This window comes from Vanrija albida, assembly GCF_041260175.1.
Source record: "Vanrija albida strain AlHP1 chromosome Unknown contig_1, whole genome shotgun sequence".
In the NCBI taxonomy this organism is placed as follows: Eukaryota; Fungi; Basidiomycota; class Tremellomycetes; order Trichosporonales; family Trichosporonaceae; genus Vanrija; species Vanrija albida.
Window position 1 is genome coordinate 3,222,317 of NW_027191420.1, and position 18,909 is coordinate 3,241,225.

At 62.8% G+C, this 18,909-nt stretch overlaps 6 protein-coding genes across 6 annotated transcripts; 3 read left to right on the forward strand and 3 right to left on the reverse strand.

Annotated features, from left to right (window-relative positions):
- Positions 1 to 3,526: 3,526 nt before the first annotated feature.
- Q8F55_001305 (uncharacterized protein) lies at positions 3,527 to 5,697 on the forward strand (the record flags this gene model as incomplete). Its single annotated transcript, XM_069349931.1, has 3 exons — positions 3,527 to 3,542; positions 3,604 to 3,774; positions 3,827 to 5,697. The coding sequence occupies 3 exons, from the start codon at positions 3,527 to 3,529 to the stop codon at positions 5,695 to 5,697; spliced, it is 2,058 nt and encodes a 685-aa protein (XP_069213475.1).
- Positions 5,698 to 6,954: 1,257 nt separating this feature from the next.
- Q8F55_001306 (uncharacterized protein) lies at positions 6,955 to 9,140 on the reverse strand (the record flags this gene model as incomplete). The annotated part of the gene is made up of 4 exons (XM_069349932.1): positions 6,955 to 7,440; positions 7,490 to 7,625; positions 7,668 to 8,894; positions 8,959 to 9,140. The coding sequence occupies 4 exons, from the start codon at positions 9,138 to 9,140 to the stop codon at positions 6,955 to 6,957; spliced, it is 2,031 nt and encodes a 676-aa protein (XP_069213476.1).
- A 2,527-nt stretch (positions 9,141 to 11,667) lies between these two features.
- On the reverse strand, positions 11,668 to 12,659 carry Q8F55_001307 (uncharacterized protein; the record flags this gene model as incomplete). The annotated part of the gene is made up of 3 exons (XM_069349933.1): positions 11,668 to 12,087; positions 12,132 to 12,399; positions 12,433 to 12,659. 3 exons carry the CDS (start codon positions 12,657 to 12,659, stop codon positions 11,668 to 11,670), a joined length of 915 nt encoding a protein of 304 aa, XP_069213477.1.
- A 261-nt stretch (positions 12,660 to 12,920) lies between these two features.
- On the forward strand, positions 12,921 to 15,488 carry Q8F55_001308 (uncharacterized protein; the record flags this gene model as incomplete). The annotated part of the gene is made up of 8 exons (XM_069349934.1): positions 12,921 to 13,300; positions 13,343 to 13,994; positions 14,032 to 14,124; positions 14,161 to 14,400; positions 14,436 to 14,756; positions 14,795 to 15,192; positions 15,231 to 15,412; positions 15,451 to 15,488. 8 exons carry the CDS (start codon positions 12,921 to 12,923, stop codon positions 15,486 to 15,488), a joined length of 2,304 nt encoding a protein of 767 aa, XP_069213478.1.
- A 205-nt stretch (positions 15,489 to 15,693) lies between these two features.
- Positions 15,694 to 18,163, forward strand: Q8F55_001309 (uncharacterized protein; the record flags this gene model as incomplete). The annotated part of the gene is made up of 5 exons (XM_069349935.1): positions 15,694 to 15,791; positions 15,838 to 15,965; positions 16,006 to 16,691; positions 16,727 to 17,503; positions 17,540 to 18,163. 5 exons carry the CDS (start codon positions 15,694 to 15,696, stop codon positions 18,161 to 18,163), a joined length of 2,313 nt encoding a protein of 770 aa, XP_069213479.1.
- Positions 18,164 to 18,401: 238 nt separating this feature from the next.
- On the reverse strand, positions 18,402 to 18,750 carry Q8F55_001310 (uncharacterized protein; the record flags this gene model as incomplete). The annotated part of the gene is made up of 2 exons (XM_069349936.1): positions 18,402 to 18,518; positions 18,550 to 18,750. 2 exons carry the CDS (start codon positions 18,748 to 18,750, stop codon positions 18,402 to 18,404), a joined length of 318 nt encoding a protein of 105 aa, XP_069213480.1.
- Between the last annotated feature and the right edge of the window lie 159 nt (positions 18,751 to 18,909).

The window sequence follows — 18,909 nt, forward strand, 5'->3', positions numbered from 1 at the left end:
CTCTCTGCTCTTCTCCCCCAGGGCCAGGGACGAGGTCGACTCGAGCTCTCTGGGCGTGGTGGGCAAGACGGGGGGAGGGCGGCGGGCAGGGCGGAGGCAACACCTGTCGGCTGCCGCATCGGCAGGCTTGGAACCGTGATACCTGTGGTTGTGGGAACGGGAACCGCGGGTCGGCGCGACGCGTGTGTGAGTGCGTGAGTGATGCTGGCGTCTGTATGACAGCATGCGGTACCGATCAAGATCAAGCGAGCAGAGCACGACGATGACGGGCGACGACTATGGGCAGGCAGCCAGGCAAGGGCGTTACGGCGGGGCAGGGTGCGGCTGGCGGCTGGCGGAGGCGGCGGCGGGGGGCGTGGGGGCGCGCGGGGGGGCGGCGCCATTGCCGCTGCGCCGTGACCTTTGATGACAATCTGGGGGCAGTGACGGCGGCGGCGGCGGCGTGGGCGGCGGCGACGACGACGGAGATGAGTGTGCTGTCGGGGTTGGAGTGCTCGTGACGGACGGGACGATGCGCGTGATCTGATCTGCACTGCCGCGAGATTTACCCCCGAAAGGAGATGCCTTTGTGTCACAAGTGTGCGACGAAACAGAATGGCTGGAGACGACCACGACGCGTAGACGGCGACTGACAAGCTCGACGGTCAGTCTCACGGCAGCAGCAGCAGCGACGGTCGCGGCAGCGACGGCACTCGGCACTCCCCACGTCGTTGTCAATCGGGTGACCCGAGACTCCATCATCACCACCAGTGCCTGCAACAATCACCACCCAAACACCTCTCACGCGGCAAGCAGCAAGCCACGTCGCATCCTTATCAACGCACCTGCACCCACTCATAGACGACACGCACACCCCACACACGCACACACACAGACACACACACACACACTCACTCACGCTGCTACCCCGGCCACATCTTCTCCACCAACAACAGCACGCACAGCGCCGCAGTCCACGTCGCGCACCTACGACCACCTCGCTCGCCACTGCCGCCGCATCCCACCCACCTAGCCTTTAGGGTCCAGGTGGTCGTCTCTAGCCCGACCTCGCCTGGCCGCCCCCCCACCCAACCCCAACGCACGCAAACTCTCGGCCGTCTCCTCGGCTCTCATCTCCCCTCAACAGCCCCTTGCCTCCTCTGCCCCCAGCCCCGTCCTCCTTGTCCCCCACCCCACCCTGGGACGAGGATATCAAAACGCGCTAGAGACTTTTCGTATGTCGGCATCAGCTCCTGTATTTAGCCACTAGGGCTGTCGTCGTTTGTCAAAAGTTGGCCAAGGCAACAGGACCCAGAGACGTAGACAAGGTGCGGCCCAAGGACAGCCAACATTCCCCGGAACCATCGAGCGAGGGTTGCAACAGCGTGTCGCTCAAACTCTGGCGGCGCGGAGCAATAGACAAAGGGGCCAAAGTCGCCAAGCACATACGACGGCCGGCCGTTGCCTTCCCGACGACGACACCCCCTCACCCCAGCCCACGCCCACGGCCCATCTGGCTCAGCATCTCGGCGCCTCCGCTGTTCCCACTATTTTGGTCGACGACCAAGCTGCCTGGGCCAGCCAGCCAGTAAAACCAATCTTGAAACAATCCGCAGGTCCAGTACCCTCCACCCCCACCCCCGGTCGTCGCCGCCGCCGCTGCCGTCCCCCCTCCCCTCCCGCCCCGCCGCGCCCGTCCAGCCAGCCAGCGGCCGCCGGTCCAGCTCACGCACACTCGGCGTGCATCACCTGGCCCAACCCCCCCATCGGTCCGTTACGACTATCTCCGCCTCGCCCTCGCCCTCGCCCTCGCCCTTGACCTCGGCCTCCGCGTGCCCCCTCCCCTTGCCTCCTTGGGCCCACACCCCATAGACTGCGGAATCACACGGCCTACCAAGCCATCTCCCGCCGGACCACGGCGCCATTGCCTCTTGTCTGCGCCACGACTTGGAATCAGCCGAGACCGCACAGAGACGCACGACTCCTGCTCGGGGTAAAAGGTACTTGTATATCCCGTGCCACCCACCCCCGTTGGTTAGCCCACAGCCTTGTCTCGCTCCATTCCTCATTCCATCTCGTACCCCTCCCCTCTCGACAGGACAGGACCAGCACAGGAGAGCCACGCCGGGCACTCGTTCTTTGACTGGCTACCACCAACACTTGGCCCCAAAGACCATTCCTCTGGCCGTTCTCAGCCATCTCCCATATCATTCAAACATTCCGACACACGACTAAACCACTCACCCACCCACGTCCCTTCATCTTTCCGACGGCAGTCCGTTGTTGCAAAGCCACCATCTCGCTCTCAAAGGCGCACAATACTGCCTAGACCCCGTAGCCCCCGTAGCCCCCCTCGTCCCCCATCATCATCCTCGCAGTCGACGCCGCCGCCGCCGGCTCTGCGCCCCTTGGTTGAATCGAATCCCCCAATTCTCGACCCTTTCAACTCGGCTTACAAGTCGTCTCGTTCCATACCGCCTCTCTGCCAAGTCTCAATTCCTCCTCGTCAACCACCGACACATCATCATCATCATCATCCCTTCAAGGTGCGACACACTGCCCGCACCGAGACCTGACGAATCTGGGCAATCAGGCTAACACACATTCTCTTCTAGCCTTCATTCCCCCGGTGCATACAGTCGCGGCAAAGTGGGCCGGATCATTCAAAAAGCCGACAGCACGACGTATCCGATAAAAGTGGGTCGCTCGGCGACAGAGTGGTCATACAACCACTCCAACCATAGTCGTGGGGGGGAGGGAGGGATCATTGTCGAGAAAGAGGGCACCGTCGTGACCGAGGCCGTCGCTGGTGAGTATCGTGCACACGCCGGCGGTGGTGGCGAAACGCTGGGAAAACAAAAACAACGTAAACGTCATGGCCGCCGCGGCGCGTGTGGGTGGTGCCGTGCTTGCCTTGTCCCTTGTACCTCGGCAACAGGCTCCGTCGCCATCCTCCCTCCTCGGTTCGGTTCCTTCCTCCACAGCCCCACCTTGCACTGCAAGGGAGCCCACCCAGCCGCCACCAGCCCACAACCTCCATCCCACCCACACCCACCCCACTTTGGCTTTTTTTTTGTGATCGTGCCGTGACTAACACACCACCCCCCACACCACAGGCCTACCCATCAGCTCTGGAGACCAGCGGCTTTCCGTCTACCTGAGCGCGTTGCTGCACCAACAGTCGACCATGCCAGTCGACGTTCATGTGCCGACCACCATGGCAAGCGCTCAGGCAGACGCTCCTCTAGGACTCTCCGTCGTTCCTACTAGTGCGGGCACGGCAAGCACCTTTCCGACTTGCACACCAGAAACGCTCTACCTGCACGTCGTGGGGAGGTGGCCTGCGCCCGAACTGGGCGCGCCCATGGACCATGCAAATGTGCATGGCGTTGGCCGTGGCGTCACACCACTCGATGTGGGCCCCTCGGACCCGCTTGATTTGGATACGCGCAACGACAGTTCTCACGCCGCCGCTGCACGGGCCAAGAAGAGGCGCAAGGTACAGCGGAGATCCAAAGTGTCCGAAATCTGGTTCCCAAGGGCCGAAATGGCGTTTTGCACGTGTAAGTGGCGTCCACCACCGGCCCATCGGCCTTGCCACAACTTTGCAGCTGACACTTGCAGGTGTTGCAAGCATACCCCCAAACGGACGCACAAAGATCAAGTTCTTTGGCCGACCCCTGGGACGCAATGAGCTCATTGCTGCCATCTGCACCCTTGCCACTCAACGCATGTACAACCGCAAGCAGATCTCGAGCCACTCGCAGGTCCTCAAGGACAAGGTGCCTCCTCCCTGTGAGTAGCCTGAGGACGGATCCGCCCAGTGTCTATGCTGATGCTCGCTTAGACAAGGAGATCTTCACCTTCGAGGACAAGGCCCGCGGCGGAGACGATCCTGCCGAAAACTCGACTGCCAATGTCATCGAAAACTATCCGTTCCCCGAAACGATCTACAACATTATCAACTACCCCGTGGGCACGGACCTCGCCAATGCCCCGAAGCCCCAATGGCTTCAAGACCTCGAGGCACGAGGCAACGATGCTTCGCCTACGAATGAGACGTCTACCCGTCAGTACAACTACTGGAACAACCCGTCCGAGTACTCTGCTGGCGGTGGCTACTACGACCGCGACGCTGGTCTCTATGGCAGCAAGATCAAGCTGGAGCGCGACGCTCGCGATACCGGTGTCGACTCGACGTACGCCTACTCGTACTCGCAGTCGCATCCGAGCAGTCGGCAACAGCAGGGCCAGCTCCCACCGTCATTCTCCATTCACCAGCCCCCACCGCACACGCTCCCTCCCCTTGGGTCGTCACGCGACGTGGACCCCCACGGCGTGTCTCTCCAACCGCCCAACACTGCCTCGTCTTTGGGCGAATCTACCTCTAGTGCCGGCCGCTACACCTATGGCTCGACTGGCCAGGCTGCATTGTCGGCGCGTTCAAACGTATGGGAGGGCGAGCATAGTAGATCCCCGACGTCGACCAACTCTGCCTTTGAGGCGGCCGGGTCAACCGCTGTCTCTCCCCGGCGCTCGACTTCGGCAACTGTTCCCTCGGCTTGGCAAGACGTTAAGCCCTCTCTCCTCCACGAGGGCCTGAGCGGAGAGCATTTGACCCTGCCGCCGCTACAGGAGCCCCCGAGTTCGTACACTGCCCCAGGCGGTAGCGGCAACAGCAGCACCGATTGGAAGAGCCGTGCAGTGTATGGCGATACCAAATGGGCGACATCGGCGGCGACGCTCGCAGCCCACAGTCCTTCCCAGCGCAGCGGACTTCCGGCAATGGCGCTGCCATCGATTGGCCTCGTGGCGAGCCAGACTACCAGCTCGTACGGCGCGACGCCTTCCTCGGCAGCGTCGCCATGGTCGACGACGTCCGGTGCATTCGGCGTGACTCCTTCGTGGGATGCCTCGCGCACGCGGATGCCGACGTTTGCCATTTCGTCAATCGAAGTCATGGCGCGCACTGGCGACACGATGGTGTCTTTGACCAGCGAGAGCCAGATTCTGTCGTCTACCCCGATCCCTTGGAACCAGGTTTACATGTACCGGGCGCGATACCCATTCCTCGAGGCCGTCTCAACCGCGCCTGGCGTGCCAGTCTACCACATTGACATGCCGCTTGCGCTGCCAGCCGAGTATACTGCGCGCCTCGCCCTGCTTGACAGCGTCTCGGAACTGGGCCTGAGTACCACCCTGCGCCAGACGCCCGATTCCAACACGTGGAGTAACGACTGGGTAATGACGACCGAGTCGGGTTACCTCCAGCCTCGTGGCCCTACCAGGTACTCGCGAACCGTTTCGCCTCTGCGGCATCAGCCCAGCGGCGGCTACAATGGGCACTCGCGCTTGCCCGAGCTTGCCCGGCTCTACGAGCACCTGGTTCGCCTCGGTGGTGCGACCGACGAGTCGGGCAGCATGCCCGACGCTTTAGCTAGTGTCGGTGCCCCGATGACCATGCTCGTCCAGCGGGTCGCCCGCGATGGCTTCCAGACGCAGTCAACGACCACTGTCGACGACGACTGGACGTCTGCAGCCGCCATTATCATCTATTCGTTCTTCATCACGACCGACGAGGCGCCTCGTGCGGTCCCCGTCTGCCGCTCCGTCGACTTTGACGCGCCCCCCCTCCCCGACGACCTGACCAACGAGCAGCTTGTCGCAAACCTCTTTGCCGGCGAGCAGCACTTGCGCAGCAAGTTCCCTTACCTATAACTTTGGGCCGGCTACACACGTCTCCTCGGCTCGAGGTCGCGGCCTCATCTCGTCTCTCCTCGCCCGCTGTGACGACTTTTTGTGTATCAATCCCCCCTCCCCCGCCCTCAAACACCTGGAATTGCGTTACTTCTCAAAGCAATTAAAAAAACTCGTCAATCACAACAGAGCGACGTGGGACCATACCCGATTCCAGCACCCATACCTACATCGATATCCCACGATGGCAAGCTCGCCTGCCACAACACTCCAGAAGAATCAGGGTTTTAGTTTTCCTCTGCCTCTCTCTCTCTCTCTCTCTCTCTCTCTCTCCCTCGTTCCCGATCGAATCTGTAGCAGGCTCGTCGACGCAGCAGAACTTGTAAAGTAAAGTAGTAGCTTAGTGTGAATAGTGTTTCCTTGCTGTCACGACACAACTGTTTCCATAGGATTTGTGTGCCGTGGCGCGCGTCTGATGCACCGTGGGTTTCTCGTCACGCCGCACGCACGCGGATCCAACACGCTCCTGCGCTACGACCACCCCTGTCTTATCACGGCTCGAGATAAACAGATTGGATCGGCCGACGTTCCGTCGGCTGTTGTCGATGGTGCGCAGCGGGCGGTATGGCGCGCGTTGGTGGCGGCTCGCGGCTCGCGGCTCGCGCATTCCAGACGGCGCCGGCACGGCATTCCTCGCCGGCCGCTGGTGCACGCGCCAGCCCCAGCGCCAGCGGCCCCGCGTGCATGCGTGGGCGCGGGTGGTTCGGGAGGCGAGCGGGCAGTGGGAGCGCGCGGCTTGGCTGGGTGAGTGGCAACTCCGTCATTCGGCGTGGTGGGTCCGGCGTGCCACACCCACCCGCCGCCCTGACGGCGCCGACGCCGGCGCCGGCTGCACCACTGCCATCTGCCACCTGCCACTGCCACTGTAACCCGCTCGGTGCAATTACGATCCATCAATCAATTGCTAGCTACAACAATGGGAAAGTTGGGCAAGATGGCGGGAGGGGAGTAGAGTGACCGACAAAGCAGTCTTTTGGAGTGGGGAGGAGGGGGATTGGTTGGGGGTTGGATGGGGGTTATGTGATGAGGGTGATGGGGGAGGGAATGGAGATAGGATCAACATCAAACAGTTCAACACGTCAAGGTCCTACGCGAGCCATAGTATGCGACACACATTGTTGTAAATGCCGGACTGAGCCCAAAACTAGCGTTACACGCTGCGCCTCCCTCGTACACACGCTGGTCGCCTTCTATGCGGTTGGGTCGGTTGCCAGGTTATTACACGTCGGTCAGGTCAACGCTCGAGAACAGGACCGCGTCCCGTCCACGCTGCACAGGTGCAAGCTGCGGCTTGGCTGCAGAAGCAGCAGTCGTGGCCGCGGCCGCAGGCGTGGCAGTCGGACGAACAGGCGCAGCCGCCGTCGTGGCCGTGGCGACCGAAGGGCGGGCAGGCGTAGCAAGTCCGGCGCCAGGAGTGGCAGCCGCGGGGCGCGCCTGTTGGGAGGCGGGCCATGTTCCCATCCTTGGGCCCTGGGCGGCAGCAGTGTGAACGGTGCCGGTGGCGGCGGGGCGCTGAAGCTGCGAAGGGATCGCGTATGGCGCCGCGTTGGGCCTGGCGTTGGCAGTCGAGTTGGCGCCGCCATTTGCGTGCTGGGAACGGTCGCGCTTGGGAGGGGGAGGAAGGGAAGGAGGGTGCGGGTGTGTGCCGTTCTGCAGCATGCGCAAACCGTACTCTCCGTGCTCGCCAGAGTTGAGGTAGTGGTACTGAGACTGTTAGCAACGGATAGATGACCGCCATGACCGCCAAACGCACCTTCAATCCGTTCATCTGGCGGTAACGCTTGGTGCAGCCAGCTCCGACAGCGCACACGTAGGGACGAGAGCGCTCCTCGGCTTCCTCGAGGGTGAGTCCATGGTCGATTGCGTCGTGAATGGCAAAATCGCATTGACTGCAAGGTCAGGAGCCGTCTCAACAACCCAGAAACACTTACCCCTTTTGAAGGTGGTACTTGAGGCCGTTGCTCTGCTTGTAGGCCTTGTTGCAGCCAGGGTTCGGGCAGCGCCAGGCCTTGTGAGTAGTGAACAGGCTAGGCTGCGGGAGCTGGGGCTCGGGAGGCTTGGGCCTGTCGCCGTTGGCCGTGGCATCCTTTTCGTCCTTCTTGTCCTGCTCGCCACCCTCGGTGGTGGTGGCAGTAGCAGCGGCAGTGCCAGCAGCACCGCTTCCGGCGACGCCGTCGCGGCGACCGACAACCTGAGGGGCTGACGGCATCCCAAGAGCAGCGGCCGCAGTGAACAAGACTCCCGGCGCCACAGCAGTGGGCCCTGGTGGCTTGGCTGCGTCATCAACCAGGCCGGCCTTGCCTGAGACAACCTCGTTAAAGGCGCGGTCAAAGCGGTTCTGGCCAGTCTTGGCGGTCGGACCAAGGAAAGCCCCACGGGAGGCGGCCGTGATCTTGGGCGCCGCGAAAGGAGGCGACGAGTTGGTGGCAGTGGCTGTAGACTCGGGGGACGTCGACGCGCTGGGCACGGGCAGAGACGACAGCAGCGAGGGGTTCTCGCTCTCGGGGGGCGACTTGAGCACGTCGGAGAGCGAGAGGGCAGTGACGGTGGAGGTTGGGGCAGCGCCTGGGGGCTGGTTAATGGCGGTAGGAGCCGCGGTCGCCTTGGACGCAACAGTGGTCGCGGCCGTCGCAGGGGGGTCGGGCTTGTGGCCAACGGACGAACTGGGGGTAAGGGGGTACATGGGACGAGGGGACGTTGACGAGCGAGCAGACTGGGTGGTTGATGGGGGCTCGGTGGTGTCTCCATCGCCCTCGAGGTCGAGGTCCATTGCTAACGTGACGGGGGAAAAGCCAGCGTCGGGCATGTTGGGGTCCGAGTATGGGTGCTGGTCCTCGACGTGCTCGAGGAGGGCGTGGAGGCCGTGGTGGGTGAGGCCGCAGCACTCGTACTCCTTGGTGAGCTCTGCATCTGTGCGGAGCGACATGAGCGTTTCGAGCTGTGACCGAGAGTACGAGCGGCCCAACGATCCCATGGCCACCGACGCTAGGGACGCCGATAAGGCGTTGACACCATACTCGCGACCGCCAACGGCGGCAGCGTACGACTTGCGGGCATACGACGACGACATGCCCATTGGTAAGCCGAACATTGCTGAAGAGGCGGCAAACGAGCCCATGTCCATGTTGATGGATGTCGAGAACAGGCCAGGCGAGTCACTAGGAAGCATCGCGTCAGCTACGGATCCGGGCGGCAACAAGCAAGGAAGGTGGGCCAACTTACTGCGCGTCGCCGTAGAAGCGGGCTCCATAACTTCCCGGAGCCTGGTATCTGCCGTACGACTGGCCGCCGCCGTTGTTGAAGCTGACGCCCGACATTGCGGCGCCGAAGGACATGGGGGAAGCGCCTGTGCGGCCACTGTAGCTTGGTAGGCGGAGGGCGGCAGCTCCGTTCGAGGTGGACATTTTGCGGGTGGGACGGGATGGGTTTGCTGGCGCAGGCATTGCCTGGGCGGGCTGGGTTGATGCAGGCATCGTGCTGATCAATACGAGGTGGGGAAGGTTGAATGAAAAGGAGGGGCGAGAGGAGCAAGGGGGGGAGGCGTCAAGCCGAGCGAGAGTGTGTGTGTCTGTGTACAAGTAGGAGTTGTTGGTTGTCGACAACGTTGGTTGTCAAGTTGGCAGAGTCGTCGGCCCCGACTTTTGCTGGGTGCGTCGTCGGTGTTGCCGCCGAGCAAAGGGTCAAACGGGACGTTGTCGGAACGCTCGGGCGGGGGGGCGGGGGCGGGGCGGCCAGTGCAGAGGGGCTGGCCGGGATGGATGCGGTGTGTGTGTTTGTATGCTATCCAGAGCGAGAGTCGAGTGGGACGAGACTGTTGCAATGGAACGTGGGTGTATAGTGAGTAGAGAAAGCAAGGCGACTTCTCTTGGGTGAGATGGGAATACGCGCCAGCCAGCCAGGAGTGAGTGAACGAGTGGTGCATGACTCCAGCGCGGGAGGGAAGGAAGGTGGGGCCATGCTGCCAGGCAGGCAGCCGCCCACCCAGCGTCAGTCAGGTCAAGCGCCGCCGCCGCCTCCGCCCAGTCCGCCTGACTGTAGACGACGCACTAGGGTAGACCAAAGTGGCCGCCGCCGAGAGGGGGAGAAGGGAAGGCGGCCGGCCGTCAGCCAGCCAGGCAAGGCGGCAAGGGAAGACAGACTCTGGCCTGTTGGCGGCACAAACCCCCAAGGGAAGACAGGCACTGGATCAAGCGCCGCCACCCATCTATCCTCATCCTCATCGACGCATGCATCCACCACAGCCCCTCAAAGAACCCCCCGCCTCTGCCGCCTCGACCGCCGCCACTGCCGCCCCCGGACACACCACCACCGCGTGCAGCACGCCGCACATGCACAGCGACGACCTGGGCGAGCAGTCACCTCGGCCACTGGCTGGCTGGCTCTAGAAAAAAAGTCCAGGACATTGTACCTTTGCGACTACCCACCCCGGGCCATCCACCCCTCCAAGCTCCGAAGGGTAATTAGGGGTCCATGGAACTGGAAAAGGACTACGGCACGACCAGCTTGCACCCTAAACGCAAGGCAAGACAAGACCCGGCGGCCCGCAACATTACAAACGCGCGTCGAGGCATACGCAGCGCAGCAGCCACCAGTCAGCTGCCAGCGCGGTCGATTCAATGCTCGCGCGCTCGCTCGGCTGTCCAATTGTCCAAGCATTTGTGATTCCTCGCCAATGGATCTGTCTGGCTGGTTACTAGAGAGAAATCTGGAACTCTCTGTGGCCGTCGTATCCCATAAAGAAGCCGAACAAACCGGCCGACGGCCGAGCCAGATGAGTCTGTCGGCTGGCCTGCCTCGTGTCACCATTGCGTCGTTGGTTGGCTCACACCGCGAGGCGGGGGTGGGTGCATGCTGGCGCACCGCACCTTGCATGCACCGCCAGTCAGCTGGCCAACCCGTCTATGGCCGGTCGGTGGGCGTCCGTCCCCCCCAAAGGCAAAAGGCTACGAGTCCGCGTCCAACTTTGTTCCGATAATCCACTCCCCGATCGGGCATGTGGCTTGAACTGGCCCTTAGACTTTGCAGTGGCTCCCTCGACCCTCAGTCCTAAATCCCGGATGCAACGAGTAGTGACCAACCAAGCGGCGCTTATTCCACGCTTTGAGCGAGAGCGAGCGACCAAGTGCTATGCCGCAGTGCTGGAGCAGACGCCTGGCAATTGACCAGAGCAGGACGTTGCGTTGGGTGAGCACCGCGCGCAGTGTGGCGACTGTGCGCTCCGCGGCCTGCTCCCTCCGTCTATGGCCGGTCGGTGGGCGTCCGTCCCCCCCAAAGGCAAAAGGCTACGAGTCCGCGTCCAACTTTGTTCCGATAATCCACTCCCCGATCGGGCATGTGGCTTGAACTGGCCCTTAGACTTTGCAGTGGCTCCCTCGACCCTCAGTCCTAAATCCCGGATGCAACGAGTAGTGACCAACCAAGCGGCGCTTATTCCACGCTTTGAGCGAGAGCGAGCGACCAAGTGCTATGCCGCAGTGCTGGAGCAGACGCCTGGCAATTGACCAGAGCAGGACGTTGCGTTGGGTGAGCACCGCGCGCAGTGTGGCGACTGTGCGCTCCGCGGCCTGCTCCCTCCGCCCGCAACGACTCCCGACGTCATACGGCCACCTTATGCTCCAAGGTTGCGACGTCACAGCCCAAGACCAACGACGCTTAAAGGGTCCCTCGGCGCCTTGCTCTGCTATTAAGCCCGCAGCGCCATCATCATCATCATCGTACCGCTATCTCAAATCAGCACGCTGCCCCCGCTATCTCAAATGCCAGCGAGCGCCTCTCGCCACCTCTGGTTGCCGAGGTGCACATGGGCACTGCAAGCGAGCGAGCTGCGCTGCGCTCGACAGCGGGCACAATTCACCCTGCAAGGTACACAGCCCAACGATCGCACCCTGGGCTCTAGAGTATGCTACATGGATGATGGTACAACAGTCTAGTCTATGGCGGTGGCGGTGGGCTCGGTGGAGGGCTGCCAGGCGGCGGCGGTGGCGGGTCCTCGTGCGGCGAGTCTGGCGTCTCGTCGTCCTCGTCGTCGTCGTCATCCGAGTCGTCGCCGCTGCCGTAGCCGCCCATCAGCCCGCCCATGCTGGCAGACTGCACCCCGATGCCCTTTGCGGCCGCCGAAACCGGCTTCTTCACGCTCGCGTCAGCCCGCAGGGAGCCCCGAGCAGGCGCAACACCTTCCTGCGCACGTACGCGGCCCCATGTGCCGCTCCATGGCCCACCTGCACGGAGGAAGGCAAACCGTGCGTCCGACGCGTGCCGCGTCACGATGCGCATCTCGAGCATGGCCGCGTTGGGCGACGCCGCCAGCGACTTGGCCGTGTGGGTCATGAGCTTGAGGATGTCTGCCGGCGGCTGGGCGAGTCAGTTGTGGTCATGCGATCAGACCTAACACCCACCTCTGCGTTATCTCTCTCCCGCTTGGCCCGCTCCTCGGTCTCCTTGAGCTCGCGGTCTTCGCGCTCGCGCTCGCGCAGCCGGTCCTCCCTCAGCGCCTCGACAAGCTGCTTGCGCCGCGCCGCGTCGTACGCAGCGACCTCCTCGTCGCCCGAGACGTCGAACAGGTCCTCGGCGTCTGCAGGCAGCGACCACGAGCTGGACAGCGAGCCGGTCGGGGACGGGGCTCGTGCGCGCGGAAGAGTGCTGACGAGGTGGAGAATGTCGTGGCTGGCGTCAGCGGTGTCGCAGGGGTGAGCTCACCGATCAGCCCAGACGACCGGCTCGGACGGGTCCCCGCCCTCGCGCTTGATCAGGCGTGGAGGGTGCGACAGGCCGCCGGGGCGGAGCAGCTCGGCTTCGTACCCCCTTACATAGGCGCTCGGAGGGAAGGCAGGCGCGCTCTTGCTGGTGCTGCGGTCGTCGTCCCAGTGTCGCCTGTCGCCTGCATGCCGGCTTTCACCTTGGCGATGGCGTTTGGGCTTGCCCATGAAGGGACTGTTGAAGCTCGAGTGTTGAGCGGTTGCTGCAGGTTGGATGGAGAGTGACTTTGAGTCAGCCCAGCTTGTTATCAGTCGCGGTTCATTAAAACGCTGTCCCATTACAAAGTCGATTAGAAATGCCCAATCACCCTTTTGCATTCGGCACTACAAAACACAGGTGTTTGCACTTTGCCTCCACCCGTCCATTCCAAGTCAACATCTCCGTTTCCAAACCGGTCTCATCCCATCTCCATCATCATCTCCGCCGCCATGCCGCGATCTCCCGACCCCGAGCGTCGAGACTATGACCGCAAGAGGGCGGGCGACCGCGACCGCGACCGAGACCGCAAGCGCGACCGCGAGTACGACGACCGCGCATCGAGTTCAAAAGCCGGCCGCGACGAACGAGACCGCGACCGCGACCGTGAGCGTGACCGCGATCGCGACAGGTCAAGCCGGGACGACCGCCGCGACCGAGACCGTGATAGTGACCGGAGGAAGAGGGACCGGGAGCGCAGTCGATACGATGACGGCGACGACCGCGAGCGGAGGAGAGACAAGGAGCGGCGGCGGCGAGACGACTCGGACGACGACTCGGACCGCGAGAGGAGAGAGCGGAGGAAGGAGAGGAAGCGCGAGCGCGAGCGAGAGTGAGTAGACTATGACTCGTTGGGCGATTTCTGACGGCTCAGCTCACGAAGCCGCTCTCCCTCTGAGCGCCAGAAGCGCAAGGAGGCCAAGCGGGCGGCAAAGGATGCCGCGAAGCGCGAGGCCGAGCTGGAACACTCGCGCAAGCTTACCGAGCTGTCAATGTACTCGGCTGTCGACAACCCATTCCACGACGCCAACCTCGGCGAGCAGTTCCAATGGCACAAGAAGCGCGAGAAGGAGAAGAAGGCCGGCCTGACGGCCGAGGAGATTGCCCGCAAGGACGCAAGACGACGACTCGAGGCCAAGGAGGAACTGGAAAAGCTCAACAAGAAGCGTGCGGAGCGCGAGGTCCAGATGCAGCTCCGCGAGGAGGAAGAGGCGCGCATGAGGGTCATGGCTGAGGACGCGGCCATGGCCGAGTGGCACGCAAAGGAAGGCTCGTTCCAGCTCGAGCAGAGCCGCCGGCGTGCTGGCATCCGGCTCCGGATGAAGCGCGGCAAAGCAATCGACTTCTTGGCCATCAACCTGCGGTTTGCGGATGCCCAGGCTCTCGGACGGACGACCTCGGCCATTGGCGCCCTCACCAACAACCCCCACCGTGCTGAGATTGAACGCGAGGAAGAGGAGGAGGGCTGGGGCTGGGCCGATGCTGGGTTCGAGTTTGAGATTGATGAGCCGTGGAAGATCTTCGACGTGAGTGGTGGAATTCGCGCTGGTGCTGACGGGGTAGAATCTCACACAGGAAGACATGGTCGAGCTCGAGGAGGACATCAAGATGTACCTGTCCCTCGAGACGTCGCCGGTCAACATCGAGTTCTGGGAGGTGGGTCCCAAGTGAGACTTGATGCTGACCCAGCAGGCCATGCAGAATGTGTGTCAATACCACCTGGAACAGCTGCGCGACCCCGACCATGCGATAGGCGGCCGACTCTACAACAAGGATGTCGACGAGTCTGCGGGCAAGATCGTGTCAGGGCTTAGTCTGCAACGGCTCAACGAGCTGGAGACCAAGACGCACAACATGTTGAACAGTGGCCAGCCGGTCGACGGCGAGTTCTGGGACCTTGTGCTGCAGAAGATTCATGTGGAGAAGGCCATCGTGAGTGGGGTGTGGGGGTTAGTCTGACGCCACAGGCCAAACTCAACTCAATCCACGAGATCGTTCTGCGTAACCGCCTCGAGCAGTTCAAGAAGAGGCAGCGTGAAGACGCCGCGCGTGTCCAGGCTGAGCTCGGAGGTGTTGTTGCTGGCTCGTCCGAGGCGCAGACTGGCGCGTTTGGCGGTGACATTCATGCGGAGGGTGTTGCGCCAGAGGACGACGAGGATGAAGAGGAAGACGACTACGTGGTAGCCTACTCTCGAGACATGAGCCCGGCACCGATCGATATGAGCCGGCTGGACGAGACCCAACGGCGCCTCCCAGTCATCAACGAGGAGGACGAGCTCCGCGCCTTGGTAAGTGCCTCTCCCATGCTGTCCTCTGACATAATTAGTTCAAAGCCCGTCACGCTATCTCCGCCGAGTCGTTCATTCCTCGTTCCATGGCGCACACAACCACGACCACGGAACGCGAGGCGGCGCCGCGTCCGATCGACAACGATTTGGCCGCCGAGCTCGAGTGGCGTGCCGCTGCCGAGCACGAACCCAAGGACTGGGGAGACAGCGAGAGCGAGGAAGAGATGGAGGGCGACCTTGCCGACGACCTCGACGAGGCGTTGCCAGTCACGTACGACTGGAGCGACAAGTTCCGTCCCCGCAAGCCCCGCTACTTCAACCGTGTGCACACTGGCTATGAGTGGACTAAGTACAACCAAACGCATTACGACACAGACAATCCCCCGCCCAAGGTGGTGCAGGGCTACAAGTTTAACATATTCTACCCCGACCTCATGTGAGTTGCCGGTGACGGAAGACTGCTGACCGCCGCAGTGACAAGTCCAAGGCCCCATCCTACGCTATCAAACGAATCCCCGAGGACCCAGAGACGCAGATCATTGTCTTTTCAGCTGGACCACCCTACGAGGACATTGCATTCCGCATCGTACGCCGCCCGTGGGAGTACTCACATCGTAAAGGATACAAGAGCAACTTTGACCGCGGCGTCCTCCAGCGTGAGTTGAGGGTTGCCGACCGTGCTGACACCTCGCAGTGTACTTCAACTTCAGCAGGCAGTTCTACAAGAAGTAGAAGATTTGGACAGGTTGCTCGGTATCCCGTTGCAGTAGTCATATGCATGTAGAAGTAGTCACAAGCGTTGGCCGGAGGTCGGGGTGTTGGGGTGGTCGCCCTCCACTTCCACCATCGGTGCCTGAGTGTTGGCCACTCAAAACAGCAAACTCGTGATGGACACATTGTCGTCGCTTTTGACTTTTCATCCTTCCATCACATCATCATGTCAGGAGCTGGACCCGGTCGTGCACCGCCAGGACCACCTCCAGGAGGACCTTCTGGTGCGCCTGGAGGTCGTGTACCGCCAGGACCGCCAACTGGGTGAGCTCGCCGCTGCCTTCGGAACAAGAGCTGACCTTTCTCTCAGCGGACCAGCGGCCTACAACGTCCCTCTTCAAGGATACCCGGGCTTCTCTGTGCAGCCCAGCGCTCTTCCTGCACATGCTATGCCCAACTTTCCTCCTCCCCTGCCCCCAGGATGGAGCGAGCACCGAGGTGAGTCGTTAGAACCGAGAAGGCATGGCTGACCTTCCAGCTCCAGACGGCGTGACGCCGTACTTCTACAACTCGACCACCAAGGAGTCGACCTACACCCGCCCGACCATTCTCCCACCAGGCGTATCTGCCGCACCCGCTGCTCCTTCTGCCGAGAAGGACAAGAAGAAGAAGAAGGAAAAGCCCAAGAACAAGGTCCCCGTGCCGGGCACCGAGTGGACGCGCGTGACGACCAACGAGGGCAACGTGTTCTACTTCCACAAGGAGAGCAAGCGCTCCGAGTGGACGGTCCCAGAGGAGATTGCCGAGGCTGTCGCGGCGCTCGAGGAGACTGAGCGGGCCGAGCAGGAGGAGAAGGCCAAGGAGGAGCGCTTGGAGCGGCTGCGGGAGCAGGAGCGCGTTCGCGCCGAGGTCGAGGAGGAGCGGAAACGCAAGGCCAAGGAGAAGGAGGAGCGCAAGCGCAAGGCTGTCGAATCCGGCGACGCCCCCAAGCCCAAGCAGCAGAAGGTGGACGAGGAGCAGTTCGAGCCCGATGGCCAGGAGGACGAGGAGGCTTGGAGGAAGGCCGTCGCTGCCGAGTTTGACACGGCTGACAAGGCGGCGGCTGACCAGGCCGCCAAGGAGGAGGAGGAGGGCAAGAAGAGGGAGGAGGAGGCCGCCAAGAAGGTGTTTGCCGCGCCTGAAAAGGTCAAGGTGTCCGAGGCGGAGGGGCGCGCGTTGTTCAAGGTGAGTTGTGGGCCTGGGACAGCGCTGACCGCCAGGCTCTGTTGATGGAGAAGAACATCTCGCCGTTTGCGCCATGGGACCAGGCGCTGCCATCGTTCATCAATGACCCCCGCTACGTTCTGCTCAACAGCGAGAAGGACCGCCGCGAGGCGTACGAGGAGTACTGCCGTGAGGCTGGGCGTGCCCGCCGACTCGGCAAGCACTCGACTGCGACGACGGAGAAGAAGGCCGACCCCGAGCGCGACTTCCGCGCCCTGATGCGCGACGAGGTTACGAGCACGCGCACGCGGTTCGACGACTTCAAGCGGCAGTGGAAGAAGGACCGCCGGTTCTACTCGTTTGGCCGCGACGACCGCGACCGCGAAAAGGCATTCAAGGTGCATCTCCGCGAGCTGGGCGAGCGCAAGCGTGCCGACGCCAAGATTGCCGAGGCCGACTTTTACGAGCTGCTCAAGGAGACGGACAGTATCGGCCCAGAGTCGGAGTGGGCCGCCGTCAAGAAGCTCGTGGCGAGTGATCCGCGGTACGACGCCGTCGGGTCGTCGTCGCTCCGCGCCGAGCTGTTCGCATCGCACGTCAAGAAGCTCGCCGAGGGCGGCGGCAAACCTGAGACTGCAGAGGAGGCGGCTGAACGCAAGATCCGCGAGCGCAAGGAGCGCCAGCAGGCAAGTCTGCGCGACCGCGAGTCCAAGGTGCGCGAGCATCAGGTGCAGGTCAGCGCGGACGTCGACAAGAGCCGCACGGGTGCGACCCGCGAGCAGGGCGAGCGCGTGTTTGGCAGCCTTCTGACCGACGTCGTTCGGGATCACACTGTGAGTTACGACTGCATGTTCATAGCTGACGCGCAGATGACCTGGGAGGAAGCGCAGCAGACCCTCTCGAAAGACCCGCGGTTCAACCCCCCTGCGCTTCGACCGGGCGACAAGCGCCGGCTGTTCGAGGAGCGTATCGCTCAGCTGGGCAGCAGCAAGTCGAATGCCTTGAGCAAGCTGTTCGCTACGCACGCGACCGAGCTCGACACCGACTTCAGCGCAATCTACGACACGATCGCCGAGGACCCGCTGGTCGCGCGCCTCGGGCTCGACAGCGGCGCGCTCGAGGACCGGTTCGACGCGTGGCAGCGTGCGCGGGAGAGCGAGGCGCGGCGCGAGTTTGACACGCTGCTTGGCGAGAACACGTTTGTCGACTTTTGGGGCCGCATGCGCAACAAGGTCACGGACGAGGCGGCCGCAGCGGTCAAGGAGCTCGACGAGCGCGACGAGGGCGAGGGTATTGGCGAGGGCGGCGACGCCGACATCTCAAAGCTTGCGGGGCAGATCGACCTGGCCGAGATCAAGCAGGTGTTGCGGAGGGACAAGCGATACCGCCAGTTCGACCACATCCCCGAGATCCGCGAGCAGTGGATCCGCGACTACCTCGAGAACCTCGAGGGGACGAAGGGGAGCGAGACGATCCACCAGGCGGGACAGTAGAGTCATATGCATGGGCGTGGCAGGTGGTGTGGGGTGTGGGGTGTGTGTGGGTTGTGCTAAGTGTTTGTACAAGTGGTGGGCATGTGGTCGTCGTTCAAGGCATGCGTCCTCAGCAGCGAACGGTGGGCGTGGGGGTGCCTCGCCGTCGTAGGTCTCGTCTGAGGCCTGAAATCTAGCAGACCTGCCAAGCGGCACAGCTGCCTGGCATGAGAACGCAACAGCAGCAGCGAGCGATGGCCTACTCGCCCCCGCCCTCGGCCCGCCGCGCCTTACTCCAGTCCTCAAGCACGCGCCGCAGCGCAGCCGAGTCAATGCGGTTCTTCTGCACCTCGACCCCGTCGAGATGGAGCACGGGCTGGCGTCAGCGCTGCAGTGAGGCCACGCACAATCTCGTACTGGTACGCCCTGCGCCAGCGGGCCGCGTCGGCGTCGCTCGCGTCCGCGGGCGGCTTGCGGATGTCCCACAGGCTGATGGTGAAGGGGTGCGTTTGGCGCACTTGCGCGAGCTCGGCCTTGGCCACGTCGCACAGGCTGCAGTGGGGGCCGGTGAAGAGCGTCAGGCGGGGCAGCGGGGGTTTGGGGGGCATTGGGGTGGGCTCTGGCGATGGTGATGCGAGATGTGCAGGTGGATGTCGCAAAGACAGTCGCCAGTGCCCGTCTGATTAGAAAGTGATTTCGGCGTGCCGTTGGACATTACCCGTCGATCTGGGCGGCACCAAACAAATACTTGCACCTTTCCGCCCGCC